General features: G+C 51.1%; 1 protein-coding gene across 10 annotated transcripts in view; it reads right to left on the bottom strand.

Moving 5' to 3' along the window:
* Positions 1–3,251: 3,251 nt before the first annotated feature.
* DMBT1 (deleted in malignant brain tumors 1) overlaps positions 3,252–24,373 on the bottom strand; it is a 68,315-nt gene continuing 47,193 nt past the window's right edge. For 7 of the 10 annotated variants that reach the window (XM_061162822.1, XM_061162827.1, XM_061162826.1 and 4 more), the window contains 19 exons: positions 23,730–23,756; positions 22,968–23,121; positions 22,467–22,669; positions 21,750–22,070; positions 21,223–21,249; positions 20,585–20,617; positions 19,762–19,788; positions 19,004–19,157; positions 18,503–18,705; positions 17,786–18,106; positions 17,258–17,284; positions 16,625–16,657; positions 15,524–15,553; positions 15,139–15,292; positions 13,286–13,494; positions 12,020–12,204; positions 6,496–6,884; positions 5,658–5,926; positions 3,252–3,805 (listed from right to left, as the gene is read on the bottom strand). In XM_061162822.1, coding sequence (XP_061018805.1) covers positions 3,639–3,805; positions 5,658–5,926; positions 6,496–6,884; positions 12,020–12,204; positions 13,286–13,494; positions 15,139–15,292; positions 15,524–15,553; positions 16,625–16,657; positions 17,258–17,284; positions 17,786–18,106; positions 18,503–18,705; positions 19,004–19,157; positions 19,762–19,788; positions 20,585–20,617; positions 21,223–21,249; positions 21,750–22,070; positions 22,467–22,669; positions 22,968–23,121; positions 23,730–23,756 — 2,933 coding nt within the window. In that variant the 3' untranslated portion in view covers positions 3,252–3,638. The remainder of the gene's footprint in view (positions 3,806–5,657; positions 5,927–6,495; positions 6,885–12,019; positions 12,205–13,285; positions 13,495–15,138; positions 15,293–15,523; positions 15,554–16,624; positions 16,658–17,257; positions 17,285–17,785; positions 18,107–18,502; positions 18,706–19,003; positions 19,158–19,761; positions 19,789–20,584; positions 20,618–21,222; positions 21,250–21,749; positions 22,071–22,466; positions 22,670–22,967; positions 23,122–23,729; positions 23,757–24,373) is intronic. The other 3 variants (XM_061162831.1, XM_061162832.1, XM_061162823.1) reach the window with 2 other exon arrangements.

The raw sequence follows: 24,373 nt of genomic DNA, 5'->3' as shown, positions 1-24,373 counted from the left end.
TCACAGGTCCATTTGGAGTGGGATGTTTTTGTGCATCTCTGTGTCTTTCTTCCTCTGCCCTGTCCCCATCCTCCATCCCCACACTCTCCTCTCCTGTCTCAGCAGTTTTACAGTGACCTCCACGCATCTCTTTCCTGGGCCGTGAGAGCAGAACCAACTGAACCTCCTGCAGAGAGACTGGGAAAGGGCAGCTCTAGTAGGAGATCCGGTCAGAGATCCAAGAGCACCAGCTGTGTCTGTCTTCTGCCTCCCACAGTGGGGCCCCAGATCCAGCAGAAGATTTTCACCAGCCTCCCTTAGCTGATGGAGAAGGCAATGGCACCCCACTCCAGTACTCCTGCCTGGAAAATCCCATGGACGGAGGAGCCTGGTGGGCTGCAGTCCATGGGGTCCCAAAGAGTCAGACACGACTGAGCGACTTCACTTTCACTTTTCACTTTCATGCATTGGAGAAGGAAATGGCAACCCACTCCAGTGTTCTTGCCTGGAGAATCCCAGGGATGGGGGAGCCTGGTGGCCTGCCACCTATGGGGTGGCACAGAGTCGGACACAACTGAAGTGGCTTAGCAGTAGCAGCAGCCCTTAGCTGATGGTCATTGGGTAGGTTGATGCTCATCAGTCCCCATGAGGTTGGCCGGCTCCTGGTCATTCCAGTAGGTCCTGCCTGTGGGAGAGACAGGGTGTCCCATGTAACCCCTGAGCTTCATCCCACCAGCCATTAGTGTTTCATCAATCAGTGTTTCCAGGTCTTAGAAACATTGCTCTTCTATTTGAACCCACGTGAGCTTTTGATTTTTTCCCCTATGTTATCCATATAGTCATGTATTGAATTGCAGGCAGGTTTTTACCCAAAGGCCAAGGATTGTTTCTCAAAGTGACTGAAAAGTCACCTTTGTAAGAGCTGAAGTTGGAAGCAGTGAAGACTATGAACCACCGGCCTGTACCAAGTCAGCCAAAGAGGCTCCAGAGTGATTCTAAATGTGAAATGACTTCGTTTTAAAACAACTGAGCCTATTTAAAGTCTTGAACATGTTTTTATGTTCACTCCCGAAGGAATTCAGAACTTCCCACTGTAAAATATGTTGATATGGCATATTGACTATTTTGATTTAAAGACACTTGGAAAAAAGGCAAATCCAGAAAAACAACAATGCACACACATGCACGCTCTGACCTTTGTTTTTCTTATAAGCAGGAAATAATTTGCCATTGAAATGCATCCCCTTTATGCCAGAAGGAAATAACATGCTTATCATCAGGGTGTAAAGTTGAGCCCAAAGAATTCTACACACAGAGATCGTGATAAAATAATTCCATCTTATCCTCCCCACATGATGCAATTACTTTTCCACAGTTGCTTCTCTTTGTTGAACCACATACAAAAGCAAGTAGATTTCCCAATCTTGGGGATTTTCATTTCTTATGAAGTCTCCCCCCCACATCATGTACAACTTGCACTAAATAAGCTTGTCTGTTTTTCTCCTGTTGAGACGTCTGCTGTCAGTTGAAGTCACAGGCTCTGCCACATAAAACCCTAAGAGGGTGAAGGTAAACTTTTGCCTCCCCTTCAAGCTAAACTGGATTCCAGTTCAGCAGCCTTATCTCCAGGAATGGTGTCCATCTGCTTCCCCATGTTAGAGAGCAGAGTCGGACACATTACAGATGCAGTTACAAGCTGAGAACAAGTCCAGGGACGAGCCCTGGGCCTCCTCTGACTGCTCTCCATCCCTGCAAAGCTCAGCCCAGGGTGAGCTCAGCGCTGGGGGCTTTGTGGACACAGCTTGTTAGCAAATGCCAGCTGGTCCTTCTGAAAAGGCAGACAACTCCCAAACGCCTTCTTCCCTCCACAGAGAAGTCAGAGCAGGACTAGCCTCCCCTCCAGGAATCTCCTCCTGAAAACGGGCTTCCTGTTAGAACTGGGTCCTGAGACTCCAGCCACCAGGGACCCTTCTCAATTAGAGACTCTTTTTTCCATTTCTCCTGCAGGTGGAGACGTCACTGTGCTATCACACTGGAGATTGAACATGAGCGATGCTGACTCCACATCCTCAAATGGTGCTGGAAGACTGTCCAGTCCACCCCAGATGTACACACACAGGCACACACAGAGATGCACACACACACCACGAAGGCCCACATGCTTTTGTAACCCAGGGTCTTGATCCTGTCCAGAGCAAAACCTCAAGTTTTCTCACCCATCTGTTCTTGGCTCCTAGAGACCAAAATCATGAAAATGACCAGACCATGACCTGAGCCAAGGGTGGTCTCCCAAACTCTGTGTCCCGGACCAGGGTAGGTAGCAGCCACCTTAGATTCTGCACTGTGACCCAGTCTCCTGCCTCCATCTCCCTCCTGTCTGCTTTTGGTGGTTGTCATGGGAACCTAGACACCGGCTCCCCTGTAGTCCTGCCGCCAGAAGTCTAGGTTGACTAACCCTCCCAGTTTGTTGGGGCAGAGAGTGTTCTCAGGACACAGGAGAGCTGTGCTAAGCCAAGAAGGTCCCGGGAAAGCAGGGGTGAGCGGCCCCCTCCCAAACAAGAGTGATTTAAATGAGGATCCATGGGCCAAAGGACAGAGGACAGAGGTTTTATTGGCCACATGGCCAACCCTCTGCTGCAGCGTCAACCTGGCCTGCTGTCAGCCTGGTGGGAGATGCCTTCACAAAGACTTTAAAGTACACTTTAAATACACTTCTTGTATTCCCTGACCCTCCACCAAATCCACTGTCCTCCTCGGACCTCCCAGGAGGCCATAAGGGAGGAAGGGGACGTGTCCAGGGTCACTGCTGGTTTCTGTCTTGTGACCGCTTGTGAGCTCCTGGCATTTCACCTTCTCAACCCACAGTCCCAGCTTGACGCCACCCCAGGGCCCTCAGGCCAGCCTCGGCCTCCGGCAACTACCTGCTCCATCAAGACTCATAGCAAGAAGGAAATGTCCCCAAGGCCCTTCTACAGAGGCTGTAATGGGTCCTGGGAGGGGAGGCAGGCAGATGTGGGGGTGGGTGGCAGTCTGCCCGCTCACGGCCACCTTGCCTGTGAAGACCCCCAGGGGCTGTGGGTGGAAAAGGCTGGGAAACTGTCGGCCCCACCTGTCCACTGCTCACTCCACAGTCGCCTCAGCCTTGGGGTCACTACAGCGCAGGGCCCCGCGGCCATTCTCATTCCTGCCGGAGCCCCTCTACCCACCTATCAAACACAAAGAGGTCCATGCTAGGTGCAGCCCTGGAAACGAGGGACCAATCAGACACTTACTCTGAAAAAAGTTCTTTATTCAGCTTGCCCTATAACAAGGAAAGACTAAGATATATACACCCCAGGCCAAAGAATCTGGTTCCTAAAAGGTCAGAAAAGAAATTCTATCCACAAGTGCTCCTAGTGTGTAAGCATCCAGCTGCAGGCGGGATTTTTAGGTCCCCGACCTGCTTGCCTGACATTTCGTCCCTGCCCCTAGCCTGTGTTTCGGGGAAACCCGCTCTCATCTTTCTCACCCCACTCCTCCGTCCACCCCCACCATGCACCAGGCCAGGGTTTAACCCAGTTGTGTGGTCTGGGTAGCAAGCTCTGGCCACTGGTTTCTTCCCTCCTCACTCGGCTCCAGAGCACAGGGACTTGGGTCTGAGCACCGCGCATCCTCCTGCTTCACATCCTAGTGCTCGGAGGCTGGGCACGGGCCACCAGCACTCTCCGCCCCAGTGAGAAGGCTGCCACGGCCACGACCATGACCACGAGGACCCCAGCAAAAATGGCGGCAGTGTGGTAGCTCCCGTGGGTGCTCGTCTCCTCCTCTGTGCCCACCACCTGCCGGTCTGGAAAGGAGAGAAGACTCGGGGTCAGGATGAGCCCAGCAGGGAAGGAGAAGGGGAGACAAGTGAGGGTGGGGTGGGGTGGGGGGGTCCCAGGGCAAGGTGATGGCAATCAGAACCATCTGATTTTGGTGGTTGGGAAAAAAAAAAAAAAAAAAACCATTTGGTGGGAGGGAAAAAAATAAAGGGAGAGAGGAGTGCTTTTCAGGAAACTGAGGCCAGATTCCCCCCGGAAGGGCCGCTGAGTGTCAGCCCTGGGAGATTTCACAGTGTCTTTTCAGCTCCCAGGAGCAACGAAGGATTCTAAACAGAAGGGCAGAGATGGCCTTTGGCATAGTCTCTCCTAATGGATGTGAAGGGAGGGAGTTGGGGCATTTGACCCCATATGGGAATGGCTACAAAGGTCCCAGCAAGAGGGCGAGACACAGGCCTTAAGCTACTGCCTTGTCAGGGGGAATAGAGAGAGAGGAGAGACAGGAGCAGTGCCCCACTGGCACCCTTTGCCCAGTCCCTGCCCCACCTTCCTTCTCTCTGTAGCTCCACCCACCACAGCGAGTGACCTACGATGGAGCTGTGTCTCCTCCTGCTGGAGCTGCAGGGGTTTTGATCTATTTAGTTCTATCTCCTGGCACATAATAGACCTTCCAGAGATGATCTTCCAAAGATCACACCAGTCCTCCCTAAAGGAAATCAACCCTGGGTGTTCACTGGAAGGACTGATGCTGAAGCTGAAGCTCCAATACTTTGGCCTCCTGATGCAAAGGGCCAACTCATTGGAAAAGACCCTGATGCTGGGAAAGATTGGATGCAGGAGGAGAGGACGAGATGGTTGGATGGCATCACTGACTCAGTGGACATGAGTTTGAGCAAGCTCTGGGAGATAGAGAAGGACAGTGCCTGACATTCTGCACTCCATGGCATCACAAAGAGTCGGACATGGCTGACATGTTGCCTGAACAGCAACAACAAAGATGCCCAGAAAGCTGAAAATGTCAGGGGAGAGCCTGGAAGCAGCCAGATGAGGGGAGGGCCTAGGTCTGGGCCCTGGGAAGGAGGGAGCTGTCAAAGAACCTCTGTAAGGAGGAGCCTGTGTCTGCAGGAGGTTTGTGGCAGCTACTGCTGCCCCATCACTAATGCCACCACATTTGTTGACCTGGCCCAGCCTGGACCAGAAATGGTGGGAATCCCTCTGCAAACATTTCCTCATCCACACCCACAACAGAACAGCACAGCAGGGGAACTCTGCTCCCCATTCCAGGTGCAGAAAATGGAATGGCTTTTCCAGGGTCAACCGCTGGGAGCTGTCAGAATAAACCAGTCCTGCCTGGATCTACACGGCCTTGCACAGACCCTGAGGTCACGACCCGAGGGTACAGTTTGTCATCATAGGTAATAACGTGATCATTAATGTTAACATTGATGACAATGTGACAGTAACAAAGTCACTGTTCTTTGCAGCCAATGACTTGTACCAGGCAGAGGCCAAAGCAGTGTAACTAACGGTGTTTTATGTAACCCTCTCTGCAGTCCTAAGAGGTAGGACAAAAAGAAACGTTTTTATTTCATGGATGAGTGTGAGATTGGTATTCAGAACCCACAGGATAAAGGTGTCAAGTGTTCTGTGCCCTGGGTTAGAACTGTCTTGACGGAACCCCACACATGCATCCCCCTACAGCCCAGAAGCCCTTGGAAGAAGATGGGGATCAGGTCTAGCTCAACTCTGTATCGACTCCGTGTCATATAGCACAGGTTCCCTACTCAAGGGGAAATAGGACACCCACGGAAGCAGCCTGAGTCCCTGTGGTTCACAGCCCAGGGCCCTGGCAGATGGCGGGGTGGGAGGGCGGCCACCTACCCAGGTTCCTCTTCTGGGGGGAGGGCTGCAGCTGGATGGGTCCCAGGACGACGTCCACCTTCTCCTGGTAGGAGCCCACGTCCCTCTTGGCCCTCACGATGCAGCCTCTGTTGCAGCGGGAGAAGGGGTCATACGCCCTGCACACGATCATCTTGCACTTCAGGTACACGGAGGGGAAGCGGTTCAGGAAGTGGAAGGAACTGAACTTGAAGCGGACGATGTTGGACGAGGGCTGGTAGTAGGATCGGTAGGTTTCATCCTTCGCACACCTGGAGGAGGAGAGGAGTCACTGTGAGCCCTCAGCAGAGCGCTGTGCTCCTCACGCCACCCGACCAGGTGCTGTGCGTCCTCCAGGGAGGATGGAGGTCACGGGACCACCTGCTGCCTTCACAACCCTCCTGTGGACCACCTGCTGGGCAGGCTCTTTGTCCACTGCCCCATCTGCCCCTTGTTTAACCTTCCCAGCAGATTGTGAAAAGGGCTTCACTACGCTCATCTGATGGCTGAAAAAACTGGCTCAGAGAGGTGCGATTTTCTAGATGCAGCCAGCATGGCGCTGAGCTGTCTGCTTCAAAATCAATGTTGCTCCTGCTACATGCATATCTTTGGAAACTTAAGGCTCGCCTGGAGTTTAGTCACTTGGTCTAATTATACTTTATAGCTAACCTGCTGGATGGCAACTGACGACTCCCTTAGTTCCCCAGATTCCCAGAAATGATAGCCTGGCTGCTGAAGCCTGAGCTACTGGAGACCAGTCTGCCTTCCTTGCACTCTGGGCTAGCGGGGCATGAGTTTATCAGGTAAAGGCCGAAGTCCACCCCCAGAAGATGCTACTTACCCGCTCCGGATGAGATCATAGGTCAAAGATGTAAAGTCATTGGGATTCGGTGATGCCACACAGGTGTCCACAAATAAGGCTAAGGGGGCGTTAGAACGGAGGATTTCAGCCTGAAGGTACAAATTCTGGTTTAGGTCCACATAGTATGGGCTGCTGGTCACCGGATACAGGAATGAAGAGGATGTGTAAAAGGTAATGTTCACGTCAAAATTGCTGTATTGTATGTTCTCAACCTCGATGGTGTCATTAGTAACGTAGATTGTGTTAACCCAGATATTCCGGAGCATCTTGCAGCTGAAGTGAATTTGGAGGTCCCTCTTCCTGTTGATGATGCCGCTTGAAGCAGTCGCTTTGAGGAAGTTGGAGTAGATGATGGTGTCATTATCCACCTGGGAGGGGCAGGAGGGAAAGCAGAATCAGGCAAATGTCATCCACTAAGAGCATCTCGTTGCTGATTTGGATTAGGAGGAGACTGAAGTGATGCTGCAAGACTGCAAAATGCTCCCAGAGCCTCAGAGAGATGGGAGGTATCTGTCTCCATGGCTACCTTTACCTGGAATGGACACACTTCCCAGCAAGATTCCCTCCTTTCACACCTCCCCTTTCCTCTGCCTCATGACACGGACCGCGAGGTTGGTGGTCCTCCCGGGAGCTGCTGCTCATGGAAGGATGAGTGTGTCCGGATGATCCCTATCCCTGCTATATGACTAAGCTGAGTTTTGTCTCCATGGCTTGCGGCCCTTTGGGTTGTTCTGTTTTGGTCTCAGTCTTGCTGGGAGAAATCAGGGGAGGCAGTCATGAGGGAGGGAGCGGCTGGCAGGATTCGATTTCACTGTGCTGTGGGGATGCATGTAGCTATTGCAGCTTGGTGTCTGAAGCTGCCAGAGCCCGAAGCAACAGAGATCCAGAGTTATAGCCGCGGCAGGTCACTGACCTCTGGGGCAGAAACCTCCCCAGAGGCTCATATGGGCCACAGGGTGGGCGCCATGGCAACGAAGGAGCACTTCCATCACACTTTGCCTCTCCACTCCCCAAACGACAACACCATTTCCTACTGCTCCTTTCAGGAAGCAGCAAACTCATAAGATTGTTGGTCTCTCATGCTGCTTGATGTGCCTATGTCTTGTAAGAGCAAACTCCCCAGGGAAAAGAGTCTCACAACGTGATGGTCTGTGAGTGTCTCAAGGAAAGGGTGATGTCTAAGCATCTCTCTTTTCCCAGGGCTTGGTAGTGTTGATGATAGCATCATTAGCATCAATAAAAATTCATGGAATGGAGGAAAGGTCCGGGGCACAGAAGCCCAGCAAAAGAACTGTGATGAAAGAAGGATGGAGCTGGCAGTAGCAAGCCCAAATGGCCAAAAGGTCACAGGTGAACAAGTGCCCCTGGAAGCCACATGGTCATGATCCTCTGGCTGCAGGTGAGGTGAGCACAAGAGGAGCATTCCCAGGTGGAGACTGGGGAGAGCTGTGATGGTCAGAAGCAAACTCATCTGTGCCTGGTACAAGTTCCCACCAGCTATGGGCACCAGCTGCAGGGATGGACACAAAAATAGTGGCCTAGATAGAAGCCCTTGTAAAGTGTAAGACAACCTTACTCTTAAAAAAAAAAAATATGGAAGGGAGACTTCCCTGGTGGTCCAGTGGTTAAGACTCTGTGCTTCCAATGCAGGGGGCGAAGGTTCAAGGTTCAGTTCCTAGTCAAGGAATTAAGATCCCATATGCCCTGTGACCCAGTCAAAAAAAAAAGTAAGTTGTTGAGTGACATTTAGTCATATACACTGTGAGGAGCAAAAGTGCATTCCTGGCCATTTGGGAGATTAGACAAGTTTCCTTCTGAAGCCAGCACTTGCACAACCTAAATGTAATTATTCTTTAGAACAGCATGTGTTGCAGAGGCTTTCACTCCATGTCCGAAGTGCAGAGCTCAGCTCTAAGTTAGTCCCAGAAAGACATGTGAAAAGAGAAAAGTTTAACAAGTAACTAAAGTGATTTTGCCACTAGGGGAACCTCGCCTCTTCTCTGACCTTGGTTTCCCTTTTCTCTTGTCAGAGGGAGGCTCTGGTCTGCAGGGGATGCCAGAGCCTGCACTTTGGCCTCAGGTCTGGAGAAGGACCTAGAATGGGCTCTATGCCTTCCAGTCGTCCATGGGAAGTGTTACTCCCTCAGCTGTGTCTGACTGTTTGCGACCACGTGGACTATAGCCCACCAGACTCCTCTTGTCCATGGGATTCTCCGGGCAATAAAGTGGGTAGCCATTCCCTTCTCCAGGGAATCTTCCGGACCCAGGGGTTGAACCTCGGTCTCCTACATTACAGGCAGATTCTTTACTACCTGAGCTACCAGGGAAGCCTCCATGGGAAATACGCTATATTTATATTTTCTTTTAAAAAATGGGGAACTTTATATTGGAGTGCCAGTGATTAGCATAATAAACCACATAAATGTTTCCATCTTGTTACTCCTTCAAAGATAAACTGAAGTGTCTTCAATTTGTACATTCACATGAAAGTGTTTTTGAATCCACATTTGTCTCTGGTTTCCATGGTCAAGCTAGATTCTGAATGCACACCAAGCCACGTGGCATGCGGGTTTAGTTCTTGATCATAAGAAGCGGTTCTGATTTTAAATTAAAATTCATTATTAGACATCTGCCCAGGTGGTGCTAGGGGTAAGGAACCTGCCTGCCAATGCAGGAGATTCAAGAGAGGTGGGTTTGATCCCTGGGTTGGGAAGATCCCCTGGATGACAACATGGCAACCTACTCCAGTATTTTTGCTTGAGAAATCCCATGGATGGAAGAGCCTGGTGGGCTGCAGTCCAAGGGGTAACAAAGAGTCGTACACAGCTGAGCGACTGAGCACACACGCCCACAGTGTGCAAGGCATGGGATGGATGGGAAGGGCAGGCTGTCCTGGCCTCTTCCACATGGCGTCTGTCCTGTGCACCCAACATTTGTCCGACACCGGCTAAACAGGGCACCTGGAGGAGATGCAGAAAGTTCCAGCTACGGATCACGCCATCCTGCCTTTGAATCTCATTTCTGCAGCTCATGACCACATGGCCTTGAGCAAGTGGTTTAACCTCTGTAAGCCTCTGTTTCCTCTTGATTAAATGGGAATAAAGGTTGTCTCAAGAATTTTGAAAGTCTTGTTGGAGTTTGGTGTCTGGCACGCAAACTAGCCATTAGTAATCTGATTATAAAGGCTTAGGCTCTGCACCAAGGGGCGCTGGCAGTGGCAAAGACGAATGAAATGTGGACCTGCCCCGGAGGCATGGTCTGTAGAGGATACAGGTATTTAAATAAGCAGAGGAATAAGAATTAACCTACGCGGCCCACGACCATCCAGGTTAGAAGACCAGGGCTGGCCTGTGGCTTTGGAGTCTCCTAAGAGACGAAGGAACACAGATGGAATGGCCTAGACATCAGAGGCTCCAGGCTGTACATTTGGAGCCAGGAGGGGTGGTTGCCTGTGGTGGACTGACTCCCACTGACTAAACTCAGGACAAACCAGAATCCAACATGGCTGATTTGCAAAATGTATAAGCCAGGTGGACTAGAGGGTTTGCAGGGCATGACTCATCTGTACACTTCTCTGCACTTAACGCATTCGTGACCCACTCAGGTCCTCCCAGAAGGAGATCTGATGGGAGCTGGGTGACCACAATGGTGACTGCAGACCCTTGGGCCCGGGCACCCGTCCGCTGACGACAGGCTCATCTGGTTGGCTAATCGAGTGTCCCTTGCATCTGTCACTGTTCCTTGTGACTGGAACAGATCAGGCACAGCGCCCTCGTGGCCCCTTGCCTGGCACACAGCAAATGGGCAGAATGTCGTTGGTGACTAACAAACCCTCTGATTGCGTGTGTCACACACACTGTACACACTCGAGCATTTCATGCTGTATATTTGTTGCAGACCAAAACCTAATAAAAAACTTCCTATGTGGCTCAGTGATACAGAATCCGCCTGCAAATGCTGGAGATGCAGGTTGGATCCCTGGGTCAAGAAGATCCCCTAGAGTAGGAAATGGCAACCCACTCCAGTATTCTTGCCTGGGAAATCCCATGGACAGAGGAGCCTGCGGGGCTATAGTCCATGGGGTCGCCAAAGAATCAGACAAGACCCAGTGACTAAGCAACAACAACAAACCTATTAAAAGTATTTCCTCTGTGTCTGTTTCCTGACAGACAAGATCTGGAAGTGGTTACTTAGGTGGTGGTCAAAAATTCAGAACTAGAATGGAGAGTTTGAAATAAATTTGCATAAAGTAAGTGCAACAACTCTAAGAGTGCCATTGAGTGAGATCTGGCAGTAAGAGGCCCAACATTCTCACAATCCCAGAGCTCCATCTGCCCTTTGTAGGCAGCGCCCCCACCAGACTGGCCCATCACACACTGACTCTTCATTTCTAAGCTTCGCGGAAATGGAATCACAGGGCAGGGGATCTGGCGTGCATGCCTTCTTTCACTCAGCGCCACAGTTTTGAGATTCTCAGAGTCTGACGTCAGTCCTACCACTACCTACCTAGTTAAGGAGCCTTGGGCAACCTTCTTGACTCCTCAAAGCCCAGTCTCCCTGCTTTTCAAGCAGGATGACAATGAGAGGAGGTGTGTATCTTGTTGCTGGGGAACTCGGGGAGTTTGACATGGACTAATCTCGGGGTCCGTCACTTGTAGGGTGACAGGATCGAGGAGTTTCCCGGGACTTAGGACTTCTCGCTAAAATCTGCTAAGTCCCAAGTCAGCCAAGATAGCTGGTCACCCTAGGTGGTGACAGCTCAACTAGGGACACCTGCAGAGGCCAATGTATTATTGTGAAGCTAATGAAGCTTAAGGTCTTCCCTGGTGGCCCAGTAGTAAAAAGCATCTGTCTAGGTTTGATGCTTGGATGAGGAAGATATCCCGGAGAAGGAAATGGCAACCCACTCCAATATTCTTGCCTGGAGAATCCCGTGGACAGAGGAGCCTGGTGGGCTACAGTCCATGGGGTCGCAAAAGAATTGGACATGACTTCGCAACTAAACAACAATCAAGTGTAGGCGTCAGCACCCCCACCCCCACCCCCGACCCCATGCGCAGGTCCCTCCAGGGGTCAGCAATGCACTGACACCACCATGTGTTTTTGTAAGATTTCTAAAAGTAAGACATGCTTGCCTTCTTTCCATGAAGGAGGCACCCGTCCCTCTCACCCACCCCAACCTCAACCTATAGAAGCGCCAGGCCCTTTAAAACCTGCAACTGCCCCTGGGAGCTGCTACTGTTCTTGCTGACCTGATGGCAGCCTGCCAGGCACCCTCTCTGCTGGATACTGTGGGAAAAACTCCCGCTGACCTGCCTTCTTTTTCTGTTTGAATGTGGCTGCAGCCACGTCATGACACCAAGGAATGCATTTATAGCCTCACCCAGATTATGTTCTGGTTATACCACAGTTATATTTTCTGGGTCCCCAGGATTCCCAAAACAGAGCACTTGTCACTAAGAAAGCTTGCTCAGCAGGAGGTGGGGGGAAGCTCCAGGCTTACCTGCTGGCTGGTGCCACAGCCGGAGTAGGGAATCGTGAATGTCACCTGGCTCGATGTAATCTGGGGCTGACACTGGTAGTTTCTGTCTGAGCCGGGAATGGCGAGGTCCCTGGCAGAGTAGCCCAAGGATTGGAGGTAGCTCGTCCTCACTCTGGCTTGCATGTGATTTTGCAGGCAAAGCAACTCTGGGGGCCAAAGGCAGACAGTGCGGTCAGTCAGCGCACCCCCCGCTAAACCCACAGAAAAAGACTGAGATGGCTGGCACGTGGTCTTCCTGTGGACACAGCTCACCACCCCTCTGAAGATGCCCTGGGGTTTGAGTCAGTTCCATTCTCCTGAGACTCCTATGAGGGCACGGGGACTAGGATTCCTCTGATGGAGAAATGCGGGCAAGATGTAAAACAACAAAATGTTTTTGCCAGGTTGCTGTTTATCCTTTTAGTAGGATAGCACTTGGGCTTCACTGGTGGCTCAGATGGTGAAGAATCTGCCCGCAATGCAGAAGACCCAGGTTCGATCCCTGAGTGGGGAAGATCCCCTGGAGAAGGGAATGGCAACCCACTCCAGTATTCTTGCCTGGAGAATTCCATGGACAGAGGAGTCTGATGAGCTACAGTCCCCGGCGTTGCAAAGAGTCAGACACGACTGAGTGACTAACACACACACAGAGTAACACTTGGGGCAACTTGCAGGGATGTTGGGAAGTCAGCATCCTTAGCTATGGACTTAATATAGGTCCTGCAGCTAAGGGCAGGTCAGTGCTTAAAATCCTGACCGCAAAGAGAGCCAGCACATCTCCTTGCCCAGCCCCTGGTCAATCTGTACGTCAGGCAATTTAATAGATCCACCTGTGGCCGCCAGCCTCTGCTGGACGTGGCTGAGAGAGCAGCTCAGACCACTTTCAGGAATCAGCCAAATACGCTAGGTCTCAGGACAAGGTCACAGTGTCCCACACTCTGGGAAGGCCACAAGGTCTCAAGCCAGGTGGTCCCCTCTGCCCTTGGCACTGACATCTCACTGTCTTACGACGGTGTCCTCTCACCCCCTTCTACTTCATCTCTGCTGACCACAGAAAGGCCAACCCGCCACCCATCAGCCAGTCCTGGGCAGCCGGAGTCCCCAGACCCCTTGCTCTTGGCCCCCTTCTGCCCCACACCAAGCCTTGGTGTCCTGATGGGGTGGCTCTCGTTTCTCCTTCCACAGCCACAGGGTGGCTGAGCCGCCAAAGGCGCTCAGAGGTGTCACCCCGGATGAGTGGGGACTTACTCGTGTTCCCATTGGAAAGGCTGGAGTAATATTCGCCCAAGAACCCTCTCTTGGTGATGGAGATGTCGCTGACAAAGCGGATGGACATGAAGTTGGACGATGAGGTGAAGGAGCCCCTTGCCCCATCACAAACCCGGGCGAGCAGTGGGGAACTGTGGTGCGGGCCGTCGTACACTTCGATGTAATCGTAGTTACAACCGCCTTCCAGCCTGCAGAGATGGAACGCACAGTCTGGCTTCACTTTCAACCAGGATTTGACATTGGTGGTCAGAGGTATTATACCTCTAAGCCAGAAACTCCAACAAAATTAATAATTGAAAGGAATAGACTTTCTTTTTTTACTGGAGTACAGTTGATGTACAATATTACACAAGGTACTGGTGTAAATATAGTGATTACAATGTTTAAAGGCTATACTCCATTTATACTTATTTAAAAAATATTGGCTATCCTCCCTGGGCTGTATTGACACCATAGAGCCTTGTAGCTTGTTTTCTACATCATAGTTTGTACCTTTTCATCCCCTACCCCAAGAGTGCCCCTCCCCCAAACCCTCTCCCTACTGGTAACCACCAGTTCGTTAGACTTTCTTAAATCCAATGGAGGTTCATCCTCCCATGACCTCCATACATCGGTCTTACTCCTGCCTTTTGGGGTCATGCGTATGAAATCTACAGCTCCTCTCCTGACAGCCCTTCACATCACGTAAGAAAGAATGACATCCCACCTTCGACTTTTTCTTTGACCAAAAAGACCCCAGTTTCCCATAGAATTTTTTTTTTAATCCATGAATTCATAGCAACAGAAACAAATAATTGAACAAATAAGTATTGGGCAAGTCAGATAAGCTCTCTGCAGCTCAGATTTTTTATTTGCAAAGGTGAAATCTCCCAATGCAAGTATACTGAAGAGAGCTGTCAGGAGGCTCTAACAGTATAATAGATGGAAAAATGCTTCATAAAAATGCCATAAATGGTGGTCATTGTTACTAAGATGCTGGCTCAGAACTAGTCATGGTTAACCTTCCCCTGTAGAATTTAATGAGCTTTAAGTACAATCCCCCAAATGAATTGCAATGATGAAGAGATTAAAATAACATCACATCTTTTGCAAAACCCGACATGAACTTCCAAGGCAAAACCTCCCAGGCCACTGCAACCAGAAATCAAGAGAAAAAACTACTTTGTTTAGCGGTGACTGTTAGAGAAAAAATGATGGCACCCCTTTCCTAGGACTCTACAAGCTCCTGGTGTCTCAGTGTGGTCAGCCCTCCCCCTTGAGCCAATCATACTTCCCGGTGGTTCTGATGCTGTCTCCTCTGATTAAAACAAGGATCCCCACCCTTCATCGGATGAGGAACAGATAACCTAAGATCTGCCACAAGAATTATTCCTCTTCTGCCCAAAACCACTCCCCAGAGAAAGAGGGGGTGGAGAGAAATGAGTTCAGAAAAGCTAGTGTGGTTGTTAATAGGATTCTTTCTGCTATTACTACTTCTAACAATAACCCCTCCCATTGGGTAACATTGCCCAAGTATTTTCATATATTTCTCTTATGACTTTCCCAGGAACCAGGAGGGGAGGGAACAGGTATTATAGTCTCCTCTTTTCAGGCTCAGGAGAGTTAAATGATTTCCTGAGGTCACACAGCAAAATAGTGACAGACCTGCAACTTGACCCAGGACTCTGGTCCTGGCGTCCCCTCCTTGGCTGCTTCTACACTTGGTCGAAAATGGAACCCATAGAAAAAAAGGGCAGTGGGTCAAGCATCTCTCCAGAAGTGCCAGTTATCTCCTTCTAAAATGCCTGCAAGGGGCTCACCACACATCTCCTCCCACCACCGCACACACTTACTGGACATCTCTGAAGACCACAGTCACCCGGTAGTTGTTTTGAACTTCAATGTCCCACACACACTTGGCGTTGTTCGGATAGTTCCTAGGGTAGAATGGGCTGGAAACGTTCCCTGAAAATTGGGTCAGGAAGCCTCCGCAGGAATAATTTGCTGCTGGGACAAAGGGAGAAATGCCGATGACCCTCAGGGTCCACTGCACAGTCACGTGGGGGAATCCCACCGGGAGGTGCCTACACCTGGACTCCCTACTGAGGGTCACTGCGGTGCCCCTACAGGGAGGCCGTACTCAGGAAAGCCGTCTCCTCACTGTTCTCCTCGTCCCTCCCCAGGGTCACCGTCATCGAGGAGAAGGGAAGGGGGATGGTCAGGGGGCTCAGAACTTACTGGCTGGGCCGGTGACATTGTAAACAGGATCTGTTGACAAACAGAAAAGATAATGATCAGTTTCCTGGCACCCTTGGTTCAGCTGCTGAGTGCTTCTCAGCTCTGCACTGGAAATATGCCAACCCCAAATTCCCAGCGAGATGCCAGCTGTGGGACTTGCCCTCTGGGAGCTCACAGCCTAAAGAAGAGGATGGAAAAGAGCAAATCCCAGTCTCCAGGGATGGGACTGTGATGGAACAGAGCCCAGGAGTTGCTAGGAGCTGGGAGATTTGGCTCCTGGTCCAGACTGAGGAGGGAAAGGGGACGGGTACACAGGGAGGTGAGGCAAAAAGGTCGGAAGGGTGTTCCAGGCAGAGGGAACAGCATGTGTGAAGGAACCTAGGTATGAGAGTAGCTGGCACAATTGGGGAACCCCGAGGTGGATGGAGCAGTGATGGGAAGGATGGCAGGAATCAACTCAACAATGGGAAAGAATTTGCAAGCCCTAGAGATTGTCCTGAGCACTGAGGATCTGTGTCCAGACGGTGCTGAGGATTCCAGCCCTGAGGCAGGGACTGACCTTGGCATTTGATGAAGATACCCTAGCTGCCCTGCAGAGAATGGGTCAGGGGGAGGGGCAGCCTGAAGCTGCTGGTGCTACTGTAGGAAACCAGGTGGTGAGGAAGGGAAGCTGGGGATGCAGAGGAAACATCTGGGGTGGTGGGGGGGGCGGCAGTGAGGGGTGGTTCAGCAGCCACTCTGAAGCAGGCTATTGGGAACTTCTGCTGATTACATACCAGGCTCCACCCAGGCTGCACTGACCTGGGACTAATGTCCCAGATGAGGGGCAGGGCCTACACAGTGGGAGACTTCACCTAGACACTGACCAGAGATCCGAGTTTTAGGATGACCAGCTGATTAAAGGACAAATAAGAGCCTGGAGAGAGGCCCAGCCCTCCTGGGGTTGGGACATCAGCTACAGAGACTCCACATGGCAGGAAAGTCAGGAGCGGTGAACTCATTGGACAGTGAGTGCCGTGACTACAGCCCGGAGACCGGCAGTCAAGCCTGGGGAGAGGAAACCCAAGGCCTGTGGGTCAGGTGGAAAAATGCGATACTTACTCTGAGTGGGTGTAGTTGTTGAAGGCTGCCAGTCTAGAAAGAAAGCAAGTGATTTTAGGATATTGCCGGATCATTTTTTAATTCCATACTCAAGAGTTTGATGGAGAAAATAAATCGTTATCCTTATTCAGGACTTCTCAGAGACTTGATTATACCAATTTGCACTGTGTCTAGTAAAAAGCAGTTAGAGAACACAGCACATCCAAACATATTTGCACCAGATATTTTCCTTGTCTCAGAAAGACCATTTGGGGAATTGCTCTCAACATGAAGGATTATTTAACAGATAAACCTCTGTAGGGCTGCTATTCTACTTGGTTCTATGATGGTCACAGTTCTGCATGGCATCAATGGGACACTTATTTTCATAGAAATGATCAGAGGACCTAATCCTCTCCACTCCTACAGCCAACTGAATCAGCACAGGTCCCAGGAAGTGACAGGGAACGGGAGGTCCCTCCAGGGAGACCTGAGTGTCAGCCCAGGTTTTAGGGACTCAGCTGGTCACTGAACAGCCTCCAGAGTCCTCGGAGAGAAATGACTCCCCTGGAGGAGGCTGTTCTTCTCCTTCTGGAAACCTGAGAAGCAGAATCCCAGAGAGGAGACTGGCTGGGTGGGGCTGCAGGGACTCACCTGGAGTGGAGGAGTTGATCTGTGCAACTGCAAGAAAGAGGAAGCACGATCAGCCTCAGCACCAAGTTGCTGTTGTTTAGTTGCTAACTCATCTCAGACATTTTAGGGACCCCATGGACAGTAGGCTGCCTGGCTCCTCTGTCGGTGAGATTCTCCAGGCAAGAATACTGGAGTGGGTTGCATTTTCTTCTCCAGGGAATATAGCAGACCCAGGGATCAAACCAGCATCTTCTGCTTTTAGGTGAATTCTTTACCCTCTGAGGCACGAGGTAAGCCCATAAAGCAAATGGGAGAGTAATGATAAGCTGGACACCAGCGGAGTGTTCAGCACAAGGACCAGAGATCAAGTGGCCTCTGCGAGGTCTCCTGGAGTGCACAGGTCAAGGGGAACTCTGACAAGCGCCTGCCCACCGCCACGCCCTGAACTAGCCACACACACCACCAGTCACTGGCCTCCAGTTTCCACTGCTCCAGTTTCCAGCAGCCCCGAGGTGAAAGGAGCCTTCCACATATGACATCACCCAATACCTGAGCAAATGACTCCAGCATCTTCATAGTGGCCACAATTGTGGGAGAACCAGCCCCGGTTCCGGCACTGCCAGAGGTTGGTCTCTGCCCCTGAGCACGCCACGTCGTCCAAGGTGATGGGGCCAGAGCCAGAGCCAAAGTAGGCATTTCCTGGGGCTGAGACTGCGTATCCACAGCCCAGCTGTCTGCACACCACCTGGGCATCTTGAATGTCCCAGTTGTCATCACACACTGTTCCCCACTGGCCACCATGGTAGATTTCCACACGCCCAGCACATGTGGGATGGGAGGAGTTCCAATTCACCAATCTCAAGCTGATGTCTGAAAGACACACACTGTAAGAGGTGATGACCCCATCCCCCAGCAAACACCCAAAGCCAATTAACCCCTGCTTCTTTCCCCATCCCAAAAGCCACCCAATGACACTGATCAGTGAATAAACAGCTACGTGATCCACCTGGAAGGGGCTCCTGACCTCACAGAGTTCAGATCCCTCATTCTCCAGATATATTCTTTTCCGTATCCGCCTCCATATTCTTTCTACACAGTTTATCACAGGTCACAGAATAGAGCTCCCTGTTCTCTACAGTGGGACCTTGTTTATCCATTTGATATGTAGTAGTCTGCATCTGCTAATCCCCAAATCTGCATCCACCCCTTCCCCAAAACCCCATCCTCTTGGTAACCAAGGATCTTTTCTCCATGCCTTGTACTCACTTCTTGGAAAGGAGTTATACCAAGCAGAAAAACCAGTGTTTTGGACACTGCCATCACTCCGAAATCGAACAGTCAATCGGTTGGAATGAGAAGTGAATATTTCCCTGGTGTAACGACAGATTCTCCTCGCTGAGGCATTGCTACTAAGTGGTCCATTAAGGATTTCAACATAGTCATAACTGCAGCTACTGTGTGTCTCCAACCTGTGTGGAAAGCGGGATTCACATCAACATCAGAATGTCTGCTGCTCATAAACTTTGCAGGTATTTTGGACTTTATGAGAAACGTCCTTGAATCTAAGACCGTCCTCTTGCTCTTCCTTAATCAGATCAAGGGACTGCCCACTATCGAGACTGAGACTTCCTGGTGGGGATCAGAGAAACCTGAAATGTAGTCCATGGGACCTGAGAGGGGAAAGCCTCCCAGCCCAGGACCCCACTCAAACCCCAGGGTGGTCCGTGGAAGACACCTCCTTCTCCAGGTGGCCTGGGGGTTACTTACTGCAGACTGTCGAAGCCCAGGTTTATGAGGTAGCCGGGGTTCACTTGTATTTCCCAGACACAGTTGGCATTGTTCGGGTAGTATCCAGGGTAGAATGGGCTGGAAAAGTTCCCACTGGCACTGAATAAGAAGCCGCCACAACTTGGAAAGGAGCCTGCAGAGCAGAGAGAGAGGAACATCCCCATTGTGGTGGGTCTCCGGGGGTGTTGTGACAAGAGATCGTCCTCCGGATGAGTGTCCTCAGGAAGTCCTTTTCCTCCTGCAGGACTTCTCAGAGCCTTGACCATTCCCACCTACACGGAGACTGGCCTAAAGGACTGGCGTCCACAGCAGCACACCTTTCCATGTTGGGCACCAGGTGTTTTCAAGGCGCCGTAAAGATCATTTGGGGGTTACTCTCAACGTGCAGGAGTATTTAACAGAGAAAGGTCTGTAAGGCTGCTTTTGAAAATGGTTTTGAGAATGGTCACAGTTCCGCATGGCATGAGTAGGACACTTATTTTCACAGAAATGATCAGAGGACCCAATCCTCTCTCTCACACTCAACAGGCACAGGCAGCAGGATGTGGCAGGGGACCAGAGGTCTCTCCAGGGAGAGCTGAGTGACAGCCGTGGTCCTGGGGACTTGGCTGGTCACTGAACAGACTCGAGTCCTCAGAGAGACATGACTCCGCAGGTAGAGTCTGCTCTTCTCCTTCTGGAAACCTGAGAGGGTGGAATCCCAGAGACAAACCTTGGCTGGGGCTGCCGGGACTCACCTGGAGTGGAGAAGTTGATTCCTGGTCCTGCAAGAAAAGAGGAAGCATGATCAGCTTCAGCATCCATGATGGGCTGCAATGAACCCATCAGTTTCCTGAGAGAGATGCTGAGTGCCCGGCCCCTCCCTGGCCAGCGAAGGGCAGCCTAAGAGTTGTACCGGGGAGCTTAATAGGAAACATCAATCTCACATATCATTCTTCACAAACAACAGCAACTATTGGGGCGATTTCACTCTTACAAACTTGACGTCCCCTCCTTGATATGAGGGACTGACCTTGCCATTGGGTGAAAATGACCATCACTGAGAGAATGGATCATGGGGGTGGGGCAGCCTGAAGCTGCTGCTGCTGTAGGGAGCCAGGTGGTGAGGAAGGAAGGATGGGGATGTGGAGGAAAGATGTGAAAGTGGGGTGGGGCAGTGAGGGGTGGTTCAGTGGCAACTCAGAAGCAGGCTGTTGGGACCTTTTGCTCGTGACACACCAACCTCAGCAATGAAGCAGAGTCCATCCAGGCTGCACTGACCCACGCCTAGTGTTCTAGCTACGAGTGGGACCTAAACAGGAGGTCAGCATCCTCTAGAGTCTGACCAGAGATCTGAATCTCAAGCTGGTCAGAATAGTCAAGGACAAAAAGAGTCTGGAGAGATGGCCAGCCCTCCTGGGGTTGGGAACATCAGCTTTGGGGATGTCATGTGGCAGGAAAGTCAGGAGAGGTGAACTCACTGGAGAGTGAGCACCCTGACTGCAGCCTGGAGACCAGCAGCCAAGCCTGGCAAGAGGAAACCCAAAGCCTGCGAGTCAGGTGGAAAAATGTGTTACTTACTCTGAGTGGTTGTAGTTGTTGGGGGCCGCCAGTCTAGAAAGAAAAGGAAGTGATTTTAGGATGTTGCTGAATAATTTTAAAGTCCATGGTCATCACTTCGGTGGAGAAAGTAAATCCTTGTCCTAACAAGGACGCCTCAAAACCTTGACTATTCCCACCTGCAGTGTAACTGGCCACATGGGCTAAGTAGAGAGAAGTTCCCAGCTTGTTCAGCAGCAGATATTAGCACTGTGGCCTAAGGATCATTTTGGGAATTGCTTTCAACCTGAAGGAATTGCTTAATGGATAGACATTTGTGAGGCTGTTACTAGGCCATGGTTCTAAAGTGGTTGGCATGACAGTTCTGCTTGCCATGACTAGGACACTTATTTTCATAGAAATGATCAGAGGACCTAATCCTCTCCACTCCACAGCAGCTCTGAACAGGCACAGGCATCAGGAGGCGGCAGGAGACCAGACGTCTCTCCAGGAGAGCTGAGTGAAAGCCCTGGTCCTGGAGATTCAACTGGTCTCTGAACAGCCTCCAGAGTCCTCGGAGGGAAATGACTCCCCCGGAGGAGGCTGTTCTTCTCCTTCTGGAAACCTGAGAAGCAGAATCCCAGAGAGGAGACTGGCTGGGTGGGGCTGCAGGGACTCACCTGGAGTGGAGGAGTTGATCTGTGCAACTGCAAGAAAGAGGAAGCACGATCAGCCTCAGCACCAAGTTGCTGTTGTTTAGTTGCTAACTCATCTCAGACACTTTAGGGACCCCCTGGACAGTAGCCTGCCTGGCTCCTCTGTCGGTGAGATTCTCCAGGCAAGAATACTGGAGTGGGTTGCATTTTCTTCTCCAGGGAATATAGCAGACCCAGGGATCAAACCAGCATCTTCTGCTTTAGGTGCATTCTTTACCCTCTGAGGCACGAGGTAAGCCCATAAAGCAAATGGGAGAGTAATGATAAGCTGGACACCAGCGGAGTGTTCAGCACAAGGACCAGAGATCAAGTGGCCTCTGCGAGGTCTCCTGGAGTGCACAGGTCAAGGGGAACTCTGACAAGCGCCTGCCCACCGCCACGCCCTGAACTAGCCACACACACCACCAGTCACTGGCCTCCAGTTTCCACTGCTTCTGTTTCCAGCAGCCCCGAGGTGAAAGGAGCCTTCCACATATGACATCACCCAATACCTGAGCAAATGACTCCAGCATCTTCATAGTGGCCACAATTGTGGGAGAACCAGCCCCGGTTCCGGCACTGCCAGAGGTTGGTCTCTGCCCCTGAGCACGCCACGTCGTCCAAGGTGATGGGGCCAGAGCCAGAGCCAAAGTAGGCATTTCCTGGGGCTGAGACTGCGTATCCACAGCCCAGCTGTCTGCACACCACCTGGGCATCTTGAATGTCCCAGTTGTCATCACACACTGTTCCCCACTGGCCACCATGGTAGATTTCCACACGCCCAGCACATGTGGGATGGGAGGAGTTCCAATTCACCAATCTCAAGCTGATGTCTGAAAGACACACACTGTAAGAGGTGATGACCCCATCCCCCAGCAAACACCCAAAGCCAATTAACCCCTGCTTCTTTCCTCATCCCAAAAGCCACGCAATGACACTGATCAGTGAATAAACAGCTACGTGATCCACCTGGAAGGGGCTCCTGACCTCACAGAGTTCAGATCCCTCATTCTCCAGATATATTCTTTTCCGTATCCGCCTCCATATTCTTTCTACACAGTTTATCACAGGTCACAGAATAGAGCTCCCTGTTCTCTACAGTGGGACCTTGTTTATCCATTTGATATGTAGTAGTCTGCATCTGCTAATCCCCAAATCTGCATCCACCCCTTCCCCAAAACCCCATCCTCTTGGTAACCACGGATCTTTTCTTCATGCCTTGTACTCACTTCTTGGAAAGGAGTTATACCAAGCAGAAAAACCAGTGTTTTGGACACTGCCATCACTCCGAAATCGAACAGTCAATCGGTTGGAATGAGAAGTGAATATTTCCCTGGTGTAACGACAGATTCTCCTCGCTGAGGCATTGCTACTAAGTGGTCCATTAAGGATTTCAACATAGTCATAACTGCAGCTACTGTGTGTCTCCAACCTGTGTGGAAAGCGGGATTCACATCAACATCAGAATGTCTGCTGCTCATAAACTTTGCAGGTATTTTGGACTTTATGAGAAACGTCCTTGAATCTAAGACCGTCCTCTTGCTCTTCCTTAATCAGATCAAGGGACTGCCCACTATCGAGACTGAGACTTCCTGGTGGGGATCAGAGAAACCTGAAATGTAGTCCATGGGACCTGAGAGGGGAAAGCCTCCCAGCCCAGGACCCCACTCAAACCCCAGGGTGGTCCGTGGAAGACACCTCCTTCTCCAGGTGGCCTGGGGGTTACTTACTGCAGACTGTCGAAGCCCAGGTTTATGAGGTAGCCGGGGTTCACTTGTATTTCCCAGACACAGTTGGCATTGTTCGGGTAGTATCCAGGGTAGAATGGGCTGGAAAAGTTCCCACTGGCACTGAATAAGAAGCCGCCACAACTTGGAAAGGAGCCTGCAGAGCAGAGAGAGAGGAACATCCCCATTGTGGTGGGTCTCCGGGGGTGTTGTGACAAGAGATCGTCCTCCGGATGAGTGTCCTCAGGAAGTCCTTTTCCTCCTGCAGGACTTCTCAGAGCCTTGACCATTCCCACCTACACGGAGACTGGCCTAAAGGACTGGCGTCCACAGCAGCACACCTTTCCATGTTGGGCACCAGGTGTTTTCAAGGCGCCGTAAAGATCATTTGGGGGTTACTCTCAACGTGCAGGAGTATTTAACAGAGAAAGGTCTGTAAGGCTGCTTTTGAAAATGGTTTTGAGAATGGTCACAGTTCTGCATGGCATGAGTAGGACACTTATTTTCACAGAAATGATCAGAGGACCCAATCCTCTCTCACACACTCAACAGGCACAGGCAGCAGGATGTGGCAGGGGACCAGAGGTCTCTCCAGGGAGAGCTGAGTGACAGCCGTGGTCCTGGGGACTTGGCTGGTCACTGAACAGACTCGAGTCCTCAGAGAGACATGACTCCGCAGGTAGAGTCTGCTCTTCTCCTTCTGGAAACCTGAGAGGGTGGATTCCCAGAGACAAACCTTTGCTGGGTGGGGCTGCCGGGACTCACCTGGAGTGGAGAAGTTGATTCCTGGTCCTGCAAGAAAAGAGGAAGCATGATCAGCTTCAGCATCCACGATGGGCTGCAATGAACCCATCAGTTTCCTGAGAGAGATGCTGAGTGCCTGGCCCCTCCCTGGCCAGAGAAGGGCAGCCTAGGAGTTGTACCAGGGAGCTGAATACGAAACATCAATCTCACAAATCTGTCTTCACAAACAACAGCAACTATTGGGGCTATTTCGCTCTTACAAACTTGACATCCCCTCCTTGATGTGAGGGACTGACCTTGCCATTGGGTGAAAATGACCATCACTGAGAGAATGGATCATGGGGGTGTGGCAGCCTGAAGCCGCTGCTGCTGTAGGGAGCCAGGTGGTGAGGAAGGAAGGATGGGGATGTGGAGGAAAGATGTGGAAGCGGGGTGGGCCAGGGAGGAGTGCTTCAGTGGCAATTCAGAAGTAGGCTGTTTGGAGCCTTTGCTGGTGACGCTGAAGCAGAGTCCATCCAGGCTGCACTGACCAGGGACTAGTGTCCTAGCGAGGGGTGAGACCTAACCTGGAGGTCAGCATCGTCAAGAGTCTGACTAGAGATCTGAATCACACAGGTCAGAATAATTAAGGACAAAAAGAGCCTGGAAAGAGGTCCAGCCCTCCT

The sequence above is a fragment of the Dama dama genome, chromosome 15 (genome assembly GCF_033118175.1).
Source record: "Dama dama isolate Ldn47 chromosome 15, ASM3311817v1, whole genome shotgun sequence".
Classification (NCBI taxonomy): Eukaryota; Metazoa; Chordata; class Mammalia; order Artiodactyla; family Cervidae; genus Dama; species Dama dama.
Note: the sequence above shows the minus strand (reverse complement) of the source record. Positions and strands in the feature narration are given on the sequence as shown.